At 40.0% G+C, this 18,241-nt stretch overlaps 2 protein-coding genes and 1 pseudogene across 4 annotated transcripts; 1 reads left to right on the top strand and 2 right to left on the bottom strand.

Annotated features, from left to right (window-relative positions):
- Window positions 1-2,073: 2,073 nt before the first annotated feature.
- On the bottom strand, window positions 2,074-13,923 carry LOC148725738 (uncharacterized). 3 transcript variants are annotated; one of them, XM_088730609.1, is made up of 9 exons: window positions 13,784-13,923; window positions 9,771-9,854; window positions 9,460-9,640; window positions 9,085-9,180; window positions 8,875-8,961; window positions 8,622-8,645; window positions 8,343-8,409; window positions 3,042-3,220; window positions 2,074-2,900 (listed from the first exon to the last, which is right to left on the bottom strand). In XM_088730609.1, the coding sequence occupies exons 2-9, from the start codon at window positions 9,849-9,851 to the stop codon at window positions 2,191-2,193; spliced, it is 1,425 nt and encodes a 474-aa protein (XP_088586735.1). In that variant the 5' UTR covers window positions 9,852-9,854; window positions 13,784-13,923; the 3' UTR covers window positions 2,074-2,190. The 3 variants fall into 3 exon arrangements, with proteins under 3 accessions (XP_088586735.1, XP_088586733.1, XP_088586734.1); XM_088730607.1 differs by lacking the exons at window positions 2,074-2,900; window positions 3,042-3,220 and adding an exon at window positions 5,849-7,935; XM_088730608.1 differs by lacking the exons at window positions 2,074-2,900; window positions 3,042-3,220; window positions 9,771-9,854; window positions 13,784-13,923 and adding an exon at window positions 5,849-7,935 and having other exon boundaries at window positions 9,548-9,738.
- Window positions 9,794-13,175, top strand: LOC148725739 (uncharacterized; annotated as a pseudogene).
- Window positions 13,000-17,374, bottom strand: LOC148725737 (uncharacterized). The gene is made up of 6 exons (XM_088730610.1): window positions 16,737-17,374; window positions 16,207-16,309; window positions 15,592-15,812; window positions 15,366-15,497; window positions 14,970-15,140; window positions 13,000-13,923 (listed from the first exon to the last, which is right to left on the bottom strand). The coding sequence occupies exons 1-6, from the start codon at window positions 16,872-16,874 to the stop codon at window positions 13,765-13,767; spliced, it is 924 nt and encodes a 307-aa protein (XP_088586736.1). The 5' UTR covers window positions 16,875-17,374; the 3' UTR covers window positions 13,000-13,764.
- Window positions 17,375-18,241: the final 867 nt, after the last annotated feature.

Below are 18,241 nucleotides of genomic sequence, written 5' to 3'. Positions count from 1 at the left end.
CATATGATTTTCATAGAATATCGGCGTAGACCTGCACTTGGACCCATTTTTACTAAATTGACCCATTTTTGCGATATTGGCCAGTTTCAACAACTTTCTTATGGTTTTCATGGGATATCGGCATAGACCCGCACTTGGACCCATTTTAACTCAATTGGCCCATTTTAGAGATATTGGCCTGTTTCCACAACTTTCTTATGGTTTTCATGGGATATCGGCATAGACCTGCACTTGGACCGGCCTATTTTAACTCAATTCACCCATTTTTACCAATATTGGCCAGTTTCAACGACTTTCTTGTGACTCTCATGGGATATCGGCATAGACCAGCGCTTAGACCGGCCCATTTTAACTGAATTGGCCAATTAATTTTAGCGATATTGGCCAGTTTCAACAACTTTCTTATGACTTTCATGGGATATCGGCATACACCAGCACTTGGACCCATTTGAACTGAATTGGCCCATTTTAGCGATATTGGTCAGTTTAAACAACTTTCTTATGACTTTCATGGGATATCGCCATGGACCGCACTTGGAGCCATTTTAACTAAGTTGGTCCACTTTAGCGATAGAGGCCAGTTTCAACAACTTTCGTATGATTTTCATAGGATATTGGCGTAGAGCCGCACTTGGACCCATTTTCACTAAATTGGCCCATTTTAGCGATATTGGCAAGTTTCCACAGACTTTATTTTGGTTTTCATGGGATATCGACATTGACCCGTTGTACGCTTATTTTTAGCGATATTGGTCCGTTGCCACAGACCTTCTCTTGGTTTTCATGAGATGTCGGCATAGACCCGTGTTTGACTCAATTTGCGATATTGGCCAGTTTTCATAGACTTTCTTTTAATCTTCAGGGGATATCGGCATTGACCCGTGTTAGACTCATTTTTGCGATATAGGCCAGTTTCCAGACTTTATTTTGGTTTTCATGAGATGTGGGCATTGACCCGTGCTAGACTCAATTTGCGATATTGGCCAGTTTCCTCAGACTTTCTTTTAATCTTCATGGGTTATCGGCATTGACCCTCGTTACTCATTTTAGCGATATTGGCCAGTTTCCACAAGTTTATTATGGTCTCAATGGGATGTTGTTCTTGACCCGCATTTAGGTTCCGCTTTAGCAATTTTAGTCAGTTTGCCCAAAGAAGGGGCCCTGATTTTCATGGGATACTTAGACACGTCAATTTTAGTGATTTTTTTTCCAATTTCTGCGACTTTCTCGCAGCCCTTATGGGATATTGCTATTGACTGCACTTGGTTCAAACTTCCATTTTGGTCTTTATTAATAATTTTGCAATGTTTGTCACGGGATATCCGCATTGACCCAGGTTAGACTTATTTTTGCGATATTGGCCAGTTACCACATACTTTCTTATGTTCCTCTTGGGACATCAGCATTGACTAGTGTTAGACTCATTTCAGTGTTATTGGCCAGTTTTCAAAATTTTCCTATGGTTTTCATGGGATATTGCTCTTGGCCCGCATTTAGGTCCCACTTTAGCGATCTTGGTAAGTTTGCCCAAGAAAGGGCCCTGATTTTCATGGGACACTTAGACACATCTGTTTTGGTGATTTTGTCTTATTTTCTGCGACTTTCTCGCGGCTGTTATGGGATATTGCTATTGACAGGGCTTGGTTCAATTTTCAATTTTGTGCCAGTCACTTTCCGCAACTTTTTTATGATTTTCATGGGATATGGACTTGGACTTACTTCTTTGATATTGGCCAGTTTTAGTAACTTTCTATTAATTTTCATGGGGTACTTGGACAAATCAAATCTGGCGATATTGGCCAATTTCTGCGACTTTCTAGTGGTGCTTATGGGATATTTTATTGATCTCCGCTTAACTGAATCACGTAAAAATGCACCAAATAATTGTTACTGTTCATCATTGTTTTACGTACAAACACTTAGGCCAAAATGCTGGAACGCCCTTAATTTAAACAGGCTAAAAACGTCCCAACAAAGTGATCAGGCGAAGGTGCGTTAAGGCAGCAAGGAGGAGAAAAGGAGGTTGCATTAACTTCTGGAGGAGAGCTCTTAGTTGTCTTGCAAAGTGACTGACTGATTAACGTAGAGTTTATTTTGTTTTTGTTTGCAGATTGGTAACATTTGTTGGTAGCTTCACGTTTATGAGTGAAAAAAAAGGAACAGGCAGCTGAGACGATTCACAAGTTAACATTAAGATATTTCTTTGTCGAAATCTGAACTATCTGAATCGGATGCGCTGTCACTTCCGTATTCGGCATAAAGAACGGAACGCAAGTCCTCAAAGATTTCACTTTGGCCGAGCTGTTGAACAACGTCAGCTTCATCAGTGTTATCATCGTCATCTTTTTTAACCTCCTCATCGTCATCATCGGAATCCACTTCAGGGAAAATTACAAGATCAAACTGAGCTTCACATTCTTTATGGCCACCAGCACCTCCAGAAAAGAGACCGTGTAGATGGTGAGTGAATACGGAAAGCTCATCCAGTTTAGCGCAAGCAATAGCAAGCAATGCACGAACTCGCTCCGAATCCTTCTGTTCTATCAGCTCCTTTGACCATGCGTCCAATACCTTCAACTTTCCCTCGAAATGACTGAGCATTCGGACCATTTCTTCTTTGGTGTTGGCTATTTCCTCTTGGCATCTTTTGCGGACATGGACCAAATCAATGAGTTGCCTCTTTAAACAATAGGGGACAGTAGAATGCGACTGGATGTCATCGTTAAGTACAAGCCACAAAGGACTGTCGATGTTTAACGCGTCTTCAACTGAAATTGTGGAAGGGTATTTACAATCCAAAGTGTCAACGTTTTGTTTTGTATATTCCTTGACCAGCTGTTTAATGGCTCCTGTTGCCTTCGTGATCTGCTTACAAAGCCGTTTTGCAATGGCTTGTCCATCTGAAGAATTAACACGGCAAAAGTCAAAATACCATAAAAAGCCGAGATTTACAGCTATCATGTTGCTACGATATGACAGTTACAGCTTCAATTGGGCTTCTTGACGACAAATGTTGACACCTAAAGATATCAATGCAATACCCGCATATTTCTTCATCAGTTGTAAAAGAAACCACCTTTCTGAGCACTTAACATGCATGGACAACAACAGGTCCTCTCGACGCTTGTCTTGCAAATCGCGGAGGTATGCAATATACATGCTGCTGTCCGGAGACCACCGGGGTTGGCCGCTTTCAAGGTTCTTTAGCTGTTGATCCAACCTCTTACCGCCAGAAAGGGAAAAAGTGGAGAAGCCAAAATCATTTTTGAAATTAAATTGCATTTGGTTTGGTTCTGCATTGCTTTGCAATGCCATTGCCAAACATCCGTGAGAATCAAGTAAAATACCATTGCTTTGCAATGCCATTGCCAAACTCGCCGCGAGAATCAAGTAAAATACCAATAACGACTTGCACGTTTGACTGCCATTGTCCATAATTCTTATTGCTCGATTGCCTGACTGTTTCAGGTCTCTGCTGTGTCTTACTGCAGAAAAGTGACGCCAATCCTTGGTTAAAACGGCCGACCGAACTTTAATAATCACTACCCTAACTACAGTTACACAATATATCACAACCTCAATATGCATGCAACTTAGCTATATATGTTTACTCTCTGGGACCTCTCATGTCATGTATCTTACACCTAGTGATGGTTCCTATTATTTAAATCCTAATTCATTAACACTATAACATTAATTAAACCCTAGTTCATTAACACTATAACATCTCCTCCCGCTTAAACTACAAATTAGATTAACAGAAAAATAAGCAAAGCGAAAGAAAACGAAGTGAAAACTATTCCGAAACGTGTAATTGCCGTAATTGAGAGTGTTCTACTGAGGGTTCAATGTTCAACTACATCTCTTCAATTAAACGTTTAGGTTTCGATCGAATTCTAGTTGAACGACGTCTGGGCTCTTCAGGAACAGTATTATTCCTAACATCTTCTAGTGTAATACTCTGTCCAGGTGGTGCGACTTCAACCCAGGGCTTGGTTGACCTCCCATTTGGCATAGACTGTTGTTCAGGCGATAGGTCTTGATTTGTAACAGACACACTTGCATCTACCTTCTCAGGCAACTCGATCTCTGGTAATTCACAGCTATTCGGCTGAACATCGGCTACCTTTGAGCCAGCTAGTTCTCGCAACTGATCGACATGTCTTTTCCAGAGCAACTTTTCAACTTGCACTCGGTATGTGACCGGACCCAGTCGATCTTGAACAACCCCCTTAGTCCAAGCGGATCCACGATTACGATAATCCTTCACCATGAAAGGTTCACCAATCTCAAAACCGCGTCGAACCATGGGATTTATCCTCCTCGACTTTTTTTCCATCCGTGCAGACAAGTTGGGTCTAAGCAACTCAAGCCTTGTTCTCAATCTGCGACCCATCAAAATTTCTGCTGGTGGACACCCAGTGGCAGTATGAGGCGTGGTTCGGTAGCTCAAAAGGAATCGAGCCAATTTCTGCGTTTGGGTACCCGGTTCATTCTTCATAACTCTCATGGCTTCCTTAAATGTCCGAACTGCATGTTCAGCTTCACCATTGGATGCAGGATGATATGGTGAAGACAAACACAGGCGAACACCATTGGAAGTTAAGAAATCTTTCATTTCCCCTGCGACAAACTGCGGACCATTGTCGGCCACTATCTCCTCCGGCAAGCCATGCGTAGCAAACAAGCCGCGTAGAGCTCCAATTGTGGCGTAGGCACTGGTGGAGGACATTTGAATCACTTCCATCCACTTAGACTTGACATCAACCACTATAAGAAACACTCCTCCATTGAATAGTCCAGCAAAATCCACATGTAAACGCTGCCACGGGCGAGTAGGCCAGATCCATGGGTTGACCACCTTAAAAGGCGCCCTACAACGGTTGGCTTGACAATCAATGCAATCTCTCACGGTCTGTTGGATGTCACTGTCCAGGTTTGGCCACCAGACTTGCAATCGTGCCAAAGACTTCATTCGCACCATTCCTGGGTGGTTAAGATGTAATTCAGACAGCACCTCCTGTCGATATCTAGAGGGTATCACTACTCTTGTACCACGCAACAAACAACCATCCTCAACTGTAAACTCTTCACGTTTGGCGCGATAAAATTTGAGTTCCTCTGGCGTATTCTCTTCTGCTGGCCAACCATGCAATACGTAATGTAAGACACGTGACATAACAGGATCACTTCTTGTAGCCTCTCTGATTCTGGTTGCTGTAATGGGTGTACCTTCAATTCGAACTTTGTTGACTTGATCTCCCTCTATCGACCAGTCGTCAGCTTCTTCAATGGTTTTCCTAGGCAAGCGAGACAATGCGTCTGCATTTCCATGGTTCTTAGACGCACGATATTCAATGTCATAAGTGTAAGCTGCCAGTTGAATGGACCATCGCTGTAGGTGAGACGCGGCAAGGACTGGAATCCCACGTTTCGGACCAAGGATGTAGGTTAGGGGTTTGTGATCTGTCAGCAAAGTAAATCGTCGACCAAACAGGTACTGGTGAAACTTTTTTACACCAAAGATAATTGCCAAAGCCTCCTTTTCAATCATTGAATAGTTCTGTTCACTCGAGGAAAGAGTACGGGATGCAAAAGCTATCGGCTTCTCTTCGCCATCCTCAGAAATGTGACAACACAGCTCCTAATCCAAAAGACGACGAATCAACTGCCAGTCGCACCGGCTTCTTTGCATCGTAATGTGCCAGCAAAGGTGCAGATTGCAAAAAGCCTTTTAGCTTCTGAAATGCTTCTTGACATTGTTTTGACCATTTCCACGGAATGTTCTCCACTAATAAACGATTCAAGGGCTGAGCCAGGGTAGCCATGTCAGGAATAAATCTGCGATATTAATTAATCAATCCCAGAAAGGATTTCATTTCCGTTGGGTTCCCCGGTACTGGCACCTCTTGAATAGCTTGAACCTTACGAGGAGATGGGTGAATACCATCACGATCCACCACAAAAGCGAAGTATTCTACTGATGGCTTCATAAACACACACTTTTCTTTCTTCAACTTTATTCCCATGCAGCTCATTCGCTCCAAAGCGCCTTCTAGATTGCGAAAATGTGCTTCATCATTTGAGCCAGTGATAATGAGATCATCGAGAATACCACCAACACCCTGAAGACCAGTGATGACTGAATCCATTATCTTCTGAAAAATTGCAGGACTAGACGCCACACCAAAGGGAAGACGGGTGTATCGGAATAGGCCAAGGTGAGTATTGATCGTTACGTACTGTCTCGATTCCTCATCCAAAAGCACTTGCTGGTACGCTGAAGACAAGTCCAGCTTGGTAAACTTTTCCCCTCCATTTAACTGGGTGAACAGGTCATCAGCCGTAGGCATTGGGTGTTCTGGTACATCCAAAACAGGGTTAATCGTTACCTTGTAATCACCACAGATTCGAACACTGTCGTCAGGTTTCAGCACGAGGACGATGGGCGTGGCCCAATCCGAAAAATCCACTTTTTCCAGCACACCGATCTTTTCCAGTCTTTGAAGTTCGTCAGCAATCTTCTCTTTTAACACGAACGGTACTGGTCTGGGTTTAAAGAACTGCGGCACTGCGTTTTCTTTAAGCTTCAAATGTGCAGTAACTCCTTTAATGGTTCCCAGATTACCATCAAATAACGATGAATACTTCGTTCGAAGCGAGTCCAACTGGTTAACCGATTCTAAGGAAATCTGCTTGATCTGTCCCCAGTCCAACTTCAACACGGACAGCCAATCGCAACCCATTAACACTGGACCATCATTTCCTGTGATAACAACCGGTAATACTGCTTCTTGATCGCGGTATGCTACTTGAACTCTAGCTTCTCCAACAACAGGAATTTCGTGACCAGAATAACTTCGTAGTTTCACGTCTGTGCGTTCCACAGGTTTTGACGCGAGAACATCAGTCCAAATACTCTTGGGAATGATAGTTACAGAAGCTCCAGTGTCAAGTTCCATGTCCACAGTTTTCCCATTGATTGCTACTCGTACAATAAACTCTTTACGCGTTCCACGGGAGTCTGAGACTGTAAAAATGGGCCAATCATTTCTTCCGCTCACTGATTGCCTGACTGCCACATCTTCTTCGATGAAACGAACCTTCTGCTGTTTCTTCTTTTTTTCCCCAAATTTCGACTTTGCGTTCCACTTTTTCTTCCCATTTTCAGGTTTTTGCTCCTTCTCAGGACATTTCTTCACAATGTGACCCACCTTTTGACAACCATGACACTTGGAATTGCGAAAGAAACACATGTCCGACGAGTGATTGACTTTTCCACAACGAAAGCACTCAGGAAATGTACCTGCCACTTTTTTTACTTCTTCCACACTTCCTCCATGCAATGCAGTGGTTTCCTTGTCGGTCAGTTCCGCAGCACACGCCCTCTCGACAGCCGTTTGTAAAGTTAAGTCCGCTACCGCGAGTAACTTGTGTTGAATCGTTGGCTCCTTTAAACCACATACGAATCGATCCCGAATTGCCTCTTCACGATAACCGCCAAACTCACAAGTCTCAGCCAACTTTTTCAATCTAGCAACGAAATCTCTTATTGCTTCTGACTCTTGCTGTTCCGGCTTGTGGAACTTGAAACACTCGACTATGACTATCGGCTTCGGATCCAGGTGCTTGGCCAAATTATCCACACTTTCCGCAAAAGACAAATCTTTCGGCCTTCTTGGAGATACAATGCTTCTAAGTAACGCATACATCTTATCACCCATTAAGGTAAGTATTGTTGGTACCTTTTTTGCTTCCAACACATTGTTGACCTCGAAGAACATTTCCATTCGCTCGACATAATGCTTCCAGTCTGAGCCCGGTACAAACTCCTCAACTCGACCGATGAGCGAATTCACTACCACTGTATGTTGTGCCGTCGGATTGGTCGGTTCTTCTCCTTCAGCCATCCTCGTCGCCAGTTGTTGTGTCTTACTGCAGAAAAGTGACGCCAATCCTTGGTTAAAACGGCCGACCGAACTTTAATAATCACTACCCTAACTACAGTTACACAATATATCACAACCTCAATATGCATGCAACTTAGCTATATATGTTTACTCTCTGGGACCTCTCATGTCATGTATCTTACACCTAGTGATGGTTCCTATTATTTAAATCCTAATTCATTAACACTATAACATTAATTAAACCCTAGTTCATTTACACTATAACAGTCTCGTAGTATGATTAGCTATTTGTAGATGTTGTGGCTAGAAATGATTACTTTTGTTTTGTTTTGGCAGATCTCACTTGAAAACTGTTCTAATATTTGGACGTAAATATAACTTAGTTCCCAGACTAGGAGAGTAACTTGCAGGATCCAAAAGATGGTTTCATACCTGTCAAGCTGATCGGTCAATATTTTCCAAGTTTCAGATCCCAGGGAGCATTTTTGCAGGTTTTGTTCTGTAAATGAACGGTGTGAAAAATTCAGTGCAAAAATTTCAGAAATATGGAGATGAATGACAGAGAGCCTGGCGATGGACCAAAAAGTGACATAATTCTTGCAAAATTCAGAAACTAAATCATGAGTTGCACATTTGGAGTAAACTGCATTATATGAAAACCAAATCCTCATGCCACTTCATACCGTACACAGAGGAACTGCCTCAACTTGCCTGGGTAATCATCTGGTGACGAACCTTTCAAGAAGAAAACGTCAAATCCTAAATATTTGTAATCATATTTGTAATTTGTAGTTCATTATGTTCCTCTTTAGCACTTAAAACAATTATCTATAACCAATTTTTGTTATTGGTCGTTAAAGGCGAGGAGCCAATCCAAATAGCTTCCCCTCAAAAAATATGCCAACTCGGATAACATTAACCACACCTGATCTCCATCCTAGTTAAACGGAAAATTTGTACGTACTAGCTTTTCTTGCGCTGGACGCTTTGTTAGCCGTAGATTTTTCCCTCATACTCCACTCTGAGATGCTGGATATGTCCACCTTAATACCTTGGTAATGGAAAAAAAACACCAAAAATCAATAGTAAAACGGGGCTGTATCATCATCTCGACATCCCTATATATTGGATAGATAACATAAAAAAATGACAGATATTAAAATCAAACCCCAACCTGTTTCGTTCAACTTCTCAAGAAGCAAATTTAGTTGCTCTTCAGTTTCTTTCTCCATTTCCACTGCTTTCTTCAAATGGTCACGAAGTCGTTCCCCTAAATTATTGGGAAAAAAAGAATCAGTCAAAAACAGCAAGATGATGATGATGACTTTATTTAAACTCGGATGAAAATGAGGCTTGTTAGGCCTCTTCCAATAGAGATGCTAATATACCGAGAAAAATATATGAATATAAATTACAGAGTGGTTTACGAAAACGACTGGTTTACGTAACGACTGGTTTACGAAAACATCACAACTGAAATCGGTCACAAAAAGGATATATTCTGGTTATGACCGTTTTTGTAAAACGTGAAGATTGACAGCAACATTACCAAGGTTCAAAATGGACTTTTTTGCGCAGTGCATCAAGAAGTCAGTTAAGGTATCAACTCGATGGGCCGGAGTCATTTCTTTCCTTACTTTTGCTGTTGGCCTTAAGTAAGACCACAATCTCTTCATCACCTCGCCATCACTCAACCCAAATCCTTCTAGCCTTCTTCCGCTGTAGTTGACCTAGTGTTATAATGCAAAAGAACAAAAAATGAATCATGAAAACATTAGCTGTTTTGAAGTAAGGATGCATGCGTTCTACAATAACTATTAACTCCTCAAAAGTATTCAATGGGCATATCTTTCAAAATACCTGACAAGAAACTTTGTGTCCATAGCAGTGAAATGCTGGTATAGCAAGAGTAACATTTTCAAGCAATTTTTCCTGGTGCATATTCTACAGTGCAGATAAAACAATACAACAATCGTTTAACAAGCAAAAATACTAGATGCATGCCAATATGGCTGCCACGCTCTTTAGAGCTATTGCAGTTTTCTATATATTTACCTATATAACTATGATAACAGTCGAAAGAGCTTATCGAAATCAATCTTTAACATCAAGATGCATTAGTTGGATGGCTAGATTTGAGCTGAGAGTATCCCGGTCTCGAAATCTCCGGGTAAGAAAGGCTATGGTGAAATGGGACAGTCGAGGCATGGTTTTCCTGGCCGCCCCTGAGAAGTTTGTTGTGCTCGACATTACTGTTAATATGATGTCCATCCACATCCTGGACCTGAAGAAGTGGATAATGACCACGGTAAACGAAAACAGAGCTCCAACTCCTCGGACTCTGCTTGTCAACCTGCAATTGGGTCAGCCAGAATCCATTGCTCTCACAATCGTGACAGGCTACTTTCGCTGAGACGCTCGGCGGGCCGACCTGGGCCTCATGTTTTCGATACCCTTAAATCCCTGGGAATTCTGAAATACAGAGGTCCGGGATTACGAAGATTGGGGAAAATTACTAAAAATATCTCTGCATCGCAACACTCCGACAGATGTCGACCCATTGAAGTTGTTAAAACGCGGCGGTTTGCTAGACCTTATCGCATCCAAGATCCCGCTAAGAACAGATATCTTACAGCTATTCCTCGAGAGCCTACTAAATCATCTACCCATTGCTCCAAGTTTGCCGTTCCCAAGTGTATGTTCATCAATATTTGCAGTCTCTCAAAAACTAAGAACAGAGTGCGTGCGGTGGTTGGACTTGAGGCTGACTTACGATCTAAAGATATTGATGTTTGTGTCGTATCGGAAACACACCTCAAACCGGCACAACCGGATGCGATTGTAAATATTGAGAACTATTCCATCTTTCGTAGAGACAGAAATTGGAATGGCAGAGATATGCGCAATAAGGGTGGGATTGCTATATGCATCAGGAACAATCTTGCAGTAGAGGATGTTTACCGCTCTAGTCTTTATGAATTAATTTGTATAACTCTGCGACTTCCCAAGGGACATCGATTTGTAATATGTGGAGTTTATCATCCTCCAAAATTTCATTATGTAGAGATCGATCTAATGAATCATCTTGTAAATACCGTGGATAATGTACTAGACAAACATCCACAAACAGTTGTGTTGAGCGGTGGCGATATCAACAAACTGGATATCAAACGCTTCGAAGAAATGTCTGGTTGGAATGCTCTGGTTAATTTCCCCACCAGAGGGAATTCTTGTTTGGACAATTGTTTCACGAACCGCACGGATCTCTTTTCAAAGTGCTATCCCTTTCACATGCTCTCCAAGACGGATCACATGGGAGTTATTTTACCACCCGGTATAAAGCTTCCACCTATCCGCCGTAAAGTATACGTGCGTGACCAAAGGGCTCATAGAAAGCGTGATCTGTATATCGCGTTAGCGAAGGAAAACTGGGATGATGTGATACAGGAAACTGATGTCGATGAAGTGGTTGGTAGGCTTAAAAATACCATCCTAGGGCACCTGAATAGCTGCATGCCTCTGAAAACGGTGCGCATGTCATCAAGAGACCCGGGCTGGATGACTCCGCTCGTTCGATCGATGATACAAGCCAAATCACGCATATCACTCAGTAATCAAGACCGTCTTAAAGTTATGAATAAAAGGATCTCTGAAGTGATTTTCGGAAACAGAAGGGACTTCATCGCCTCTATTGGAACTCGGGATTGGTGGAAAAAAGTGGATAAAACATCTCAGCGCCGCAAGCCGGTGATTTCTCTATCTCTTGGCCACTACAAACTCAACACGTTAAATGACTACTTTGGTGACCTATGTACTGACCCCGCCTACATAAAGCCAACACCTCTGGAGATTAGTGAAGATCAGGAAGTCCCAGAAATCTCAGAGCGACAAGTCCTGAATTCTCTTATGCGTATAAAGAAAACAGCAACCGGACCAGATGGCATCCCGTATACTATATGGAAAGACCACGCCGAGCTATTCGTTCCAGTTATCACCAGGATTTGGAATCTGTCTCTTAGAACACAAGCCTGGCCTGTCTCTTGGAAAAAGTCAGACCTGAACCCCTTGCCGAAGGTTGATCTACCTAAGGGAATATCAGACTTCTGCGGAATAAATGTGACACCTGTCATCGCAAGGTGCTTTGAGAAAGCTGTCTTAGGAACACACGCAAGGGAGACCTTCGATGAACATTCTGGGATCTCATAGTTTGTAAACATAGAGGGAGGGAGCTGTACCAATGCTCTACTGACTATCCAACATACTGTCAATCAATATCTTGATATCCCAGAGTGCAAAGCGGTATGCCTATTCGCTATGGATTTCAGCAAGGCTTTTGATGGTGTGAAACACGATCTCCTCTCACACAAATTGAAGCAACTCCCCCTAAATCCTTTTATAGTTAACTGGTATCTAAGCTTTTTGGAAGACAGGCAGCAGAGAGTCATTAGAAATGGGTTTATTGGTAAATGGAAAAGGGTCAACAAAGGTACCACCCAAGGAAGTGTCAGCGGGCCCCACTTGTTCAATGTCTTTCTCAGTGATTTAGAGATACACTTGGACAATAAGAGCGTGCTGGTAAAATATGCAGATGATACAACCATTATCTCGCCTGTGATAGGTGATAATGACAATTCTATCGCACTGATTAATCAGTTTTCCCGGTGGTCTAGAAGTAATGGTATGTGTAGCAATCCATCTAAGTGCAAGGAAATCATTTTCCGCAAGAAAGGTTGTACAATAGAGTTTCCGATTGTGTCTGGAATACCACAGACAAAAGAGCTTACTATTTTAGGGGTAACATTTCAGGAAGATAGTAGGTTTATAACACATATTCGGGAAAAATTAATCAAAGCAAACAAGTGCCTGTTCATTTTAAGAACTTTAAGGAAAGAAGGGTACAATCAGGCCGAGGTAGACCATCTGTTTCTAAATCTGGTTCTACCAAATATATTATACGGGCTGTCCGTATTTGGCACTGTAAATTCCGAATTAACAACAATCCAATATTTCTTAGATCGTTGTTATAAGCGCAAGTATACATCCGACCACATTAATGTTTATGAATTGTTAGATCAACAGGACACACGTATCTTCAAGAATGTTTTCAATAATACAATACACCCTTTAAGAGCTATAATGCCAAAAAAGAAATCAACCAAGTACAATCTGAGGAAAGAGACAAGTCACCATCCAAAAATAAACACTGATAGGTTCAAAAACACGTTTGTCAATTGCTTAATTTTTAAACATAATCTAGTCTTATAATTTTTATCTCGATTTTCTCTGTAATTTATATATATATATTCTTTCAATGTTGTAACATAGGATATGTGATTATTTATCTTATGACTTAATAAAGATTCATTCATTCATTCACTAGAGTACCATGACAAAGATTTCAGTTGAAATAAAACTGCAAAAAAAATCTTACTCTCAAATGTGTATCCAGCACACATGCAATATCATAAAAGAAGCGAATGTTGATAGCTTTGTCTTGTACATGATTTTTAATTTATTTCAGCAAATACACAGCATTTCCAATCTTCTTTGATAAAATTATAATCATCATTAATAACCATTTGCATGCTGTAATTAAATCATGCCCTAGTTTCATTGAGTGCCCTAATGTAATTGGTTTATAACACAGGGTTACACTATACAGCTGTACATAAGTAACACACAAAAAAATCTTTCTTTGGGACCCAACATTGGTCATGTGAATTTGCTACTAAGAATTCAAAGTAACTTGTCTCTGAATTTTTACATCTTACAATTTAACATTAACTAACTCTATAAATTACATATTGCTTGACAATAGCCAAACCAAAATGTAAATTAAGTTTTAGTATATATTTCATTTTGCATGTACATACTCTTCTCCTCTCCTTAAGCTGAAAAACTTGAGTAGCACTTCATGCTTACAGCCTCCTCCAAAGAGGGCCGTCTCATCCAGCTTTGTTGATTTGTTTTTGGAGCGGAGATTGGACCCAGCTTGAAACTGGTTACATTGCTCCTACAACAAAAAAATTTTAACTTAAATCTTCAACTTCCTTCACACCTTTCCATTTGAAGGTTTCAAATTAAACCATACTTAATGAAGATAAAAAACAGTTCAGTATTGTTCTTGAAGCTTACAATTCACAAGGTTCCTGTAAAGTTTACATACTAGCAAACTAACAATATATTTGAGCAACATGTGTTTTGGAATGGACTAGTGCAATTAGAAATTAAAAATCACATGATGGAAAAGAAGGCAAGGAAAAAATTAGCAGAAAACAATCATCACTTCTCAATTTGTAATCAAATTCAAAACTTAGACAACAAAATAAATTTACTGCTTGACAACCTCTCCTCTTTTATTTGGGCTTGGGACCAGCAAGAGTGATGGTAGATACCCTTGGCAGAGTTTATTGTGCAAGCATGTATCAATATATTACCTCTAAAGACCATAAATTAATTACAAAAAAAGAAGAAACAAACTTTACTTGAAAAAAAAAGGATAAAATCAAAGAAAAGAGAGGGCTGCAATAAAGGTTATGTACTGTTCTTAACCTGAAAATTCATAAGGTTCCTGTAAAGTTAACATAACAAACTAACAATATATTAGAGCTACATGTATTTTGGGCAGACTTATAAGCAGCCAGAACCAAATTAACCAACTCTTCAAACTGTACTATATTTGATTAATACAACACCTTCATATATAATAATAATAATAATAAAAATAATAAAGACTTTATTTATACAGGGTAGCACGTAATAGCCACAGGCTAATAAATTTGTGGCCCTGACTTAATCAACTAATTACAAGTTAAAAATAAAATAACACTTAAAATTACCCAAAAAAAAAAAAAAAAAACATGCAAAAAACAAAACAAACAAATCATGCAAAAAAAAACATGCAATGTTTTACAGTATTACATGCAATGAACATAATTGTTACTTTTGGTATCTCGTTGCAATGGTTGAGTAGTAGCATAAGTAATAATGGGTAACAAAAGGTAAGAATAAAGCAACAACACACAAAATGAGGGGAAAAGATAGTCCTAGTTAACACACCGTTGACTTGCTGCTTGGTCTTTTCCTGTAATTAGCTAGAAACCTATCTACTTTTTCTTGGCTAATAAACAGTTCCTCTCCATGATTGGAAGACTTTCCACTGGTTCCAGCACTGCATTTGCGGACACATCCAAACAATGCATCAATGGAGACAAATAAACTTCCATTCTTCTATAATCAAATGCAAAAAAGCAAAATTAAAAATGTCATGTTTGAAATATTTCTTAAGCCAAAATAAATTAAAAAATGAGGAAATAGCTCCTGCTGAGAAGATCCAAATTGATGTTTCTTGTGTAAAGTAATATCACGTCATTCATTATGCCTATATATACAATGATTTTCTTAGATTTACTATCATGGTAGACATTAGTCACTGAAGGATAACTCTACACAAACCTTAGGACATGTAGGACATTCATGATCATTCTCATAACGAGGATTGAAATACTTCAGATTGGTCAACCTGCTGGACATAAACCGGAACTCACAGAAACAATCTCCAACAAGGAGCCGGTAGATGTCCTTATTCTACAGAAGAACAAATCATTTATTTATTGTATAACTTAAGAAAAAAAATTGTATTCCTGAGCATAAGATAAAACACTTCTAAATGAATACTTACGTAAACCTTGGAAGCAGGTGGGACCAACCGTTGTAGTGCCTGACAAATTGACTTTAAAGATACCCTACATTCTAGGAAAATGTATTGGAGCAGGACCATGAATCCAAGGTCAAAGGCTACCTGGGGTTGTTTTGGTGTAGATGGCCAGAAACCATTCCTGACCAGGGTTATAGCTTCTGGCTCATGCTCACAGCATTTGATTTTAATGAGATGCTGCTTCCCTGTACAAAGACAAACAACAGAGTGTGTCCATGCTGCTCTTCTTCTATTGTTTATCAATTCCCATCCATGCTCAAAAGAGTGATAGTTATTCTCATGAAAATGAAAAAAAACTAAAATACAAGCTTCTGCAATATACAGACACCTGTCTAGGTTAAAATAAACCAGACTTAGTAATGGAAAATTTGCAGTTAACTTATCAGTTACTCTCTGTAATGTCCTTGTTACAAAACTTTCTAAATCAATATAATCAACACCTTAAAACCAGTAAAAACAGAAACAAAGACCTTCCTAGAAGAGGTAACCTAAACATTTAAATAAAAGAAAAGAACAAGAAAAAATGGAACCTATCTCCAAATATAATAGTTACAAATTGCACTGCTGTCAGTTACTTACCATGCAAACCAACAGCTATAATATCACACACATATCCATGATCCAAGTTGTGAGGTGTAGTCCAGACACACTCATCAAACTGATATGGTACAAATCTTTCATCCTAACAGTATACTATATCCTTTGTTATTAGGTGACTATAAATCACATACCCCTTTAATCAGCCAACTCTTTCAAAATTTCCAAAAACAGACTTAACTACGTTCTGAATCCAGGGAAACTTACATGTACAATTGCAAGAAAACATAATGCTCCCTGCTCTCGCTTTTTCCTCTGTACAAAAATGGGACAGGTTTTACTGACATAATACACATATTGAAGTTGAGAAAAACTACATAAGTTTTAAAAAGTAATAGTGCAGTAACACTAAGAAAAAAGAGGAAAGGATGCCGCCCTGAAATAAAACCACAAGACAACATACAACAAACGAAACTGGCAAACGGCCAGAGTAGACATGCAATTGGGTTTCACAACATAATTGAATATTTAAAGTAGCTGACGAGATTGTGCTCTAAAAAACTTAAATTCACCTTCCAAACTTCTGGGTGATGAAGTGATCTACCTCCTGCGTGAACCAAATTGATGTGCTTTTCACACATAAAGTGCCCAGGACTGCAGTCAAGGCATCTGCCGCATGCCTTTTCTTCGCAAAAAGCAATGACACACATCTGCTCCAAAGGCAAAGCCTGTCTTGTCAAGAGTGCTGAGACAAGCAGCTCTCTTGCATTGAGCCAGGACGCAGCCAGCGTGGCTTTCCTTTCATGGTAAGCTTTCAGCTTGCGCCTCAGCCGTACTTTTGTAACCTATGATTTTTTTTAGTTCTTAAGCCATGAGGTTCGTCAATATGGGGAAGGTTCTCTTGATCTGGAGAAAAACCTCTGCCAGCGTTCAAAGATCCGGCGGTCACAGGCGTTGAATCAATAAATTGTTGGGCTGCATATCGAACAGGAACACTAAACTTCGCCTTCCTCACAGCTTTTCCCCCTTTGAAAGTTACTAAATTCAAATTTTTTTTCGATCTAAAATCTCGTTTAGGAGGCATAATGGTATCTTAATCGCGTTTCAAGGGGTTAGCTGGCTGTGATACCAGGCCTTGATTTCCTTCATCTCACGATAGGTAAATAGGCCCTACTTTGACCGCTTGTATGCGTTAATTTGATGCTAATTAAATCCGATACAGTATTTTACTGGTCAGCGGACACCTCAACGAAACCATAGAATGCCGATAACTTTTACGATGTTTTTCGCTGCGAGTCAAATCGACAGCGTAAAGAGGCAAAACTTAGAAAGAATACTGTAAACTTAGCCTTGAAACTCGGCTCACCTTTTGGATAGTTCTTAAGCCCAATTATATAATTTGCCAAAGCCGAACTGAAGTTGCACACGATATGAAAATTGTTGTTTTTCGCTCGCGGCTCCGTGGCAACTAAGTTTTGTTTAGAAAAAGGCTAATATACTAAGGATAAAAATGAGACGGTTTTTGAATGGCTGAGGCAGTGAACCGAGGACGCTGCACTATCAGGTTTGTAAAGCAGCGGCTTGAACCGCATAAATCGGCATGTTAACGGCATTTTGGTTAGATTCGCCAAGAAGAAGACAAAACATGCCCATCTAGCACGGCCACCCTATCCCCACTCGTTATTCAGTGTATGTATTATAGTTGGCCAAAAACCCTACGACTGTAACATGTATACGACTGAAGCCCTCAAAAGTACAAAAAGTGGCTCAACTAGAGGAAGAATAAACCCAGGTATATTTTAAGTACAAAATGTCCATTTTAATGATAATGAATTAAGTTTTTACTTTCCACCTTAGTTTGTAATTTTTTTTCTGAGCTATAATTTTTTTTCTGAGCATTAATTTTACTTTCCCAACAAGTGTTGTTTCCCATCACAGTTATGAATAATTTGTAGTATGCCTTTTTTTATGCTACTCTTCCCTCACTAATCATTTTATTTTATTTATTTTTGCTTTTTCTTTTCTTTCTTTACTAACTTACTGCCATCTGTAACATAAAGTGTACTGAGCTAACAGA

This window comes from Stylophora pistillata, chromosome 8, assembly GCF_964205215.1.
Source record: "Stylophora pistillata chromosome 8, jaStyPist1.2, whole genome shotgun sequence".
Taxonomy (NCBI): Eukaryota; Metazoa; Cnidaria; class Anthozoa; order Scleractinia; family Pocilloporidae; genus Stylophora; species Stylophora pistillata.
Note: the sequence above shows the minus strand (reverse complement) of the source record. Positions and strands in the feature narration are given on the sequence as shown.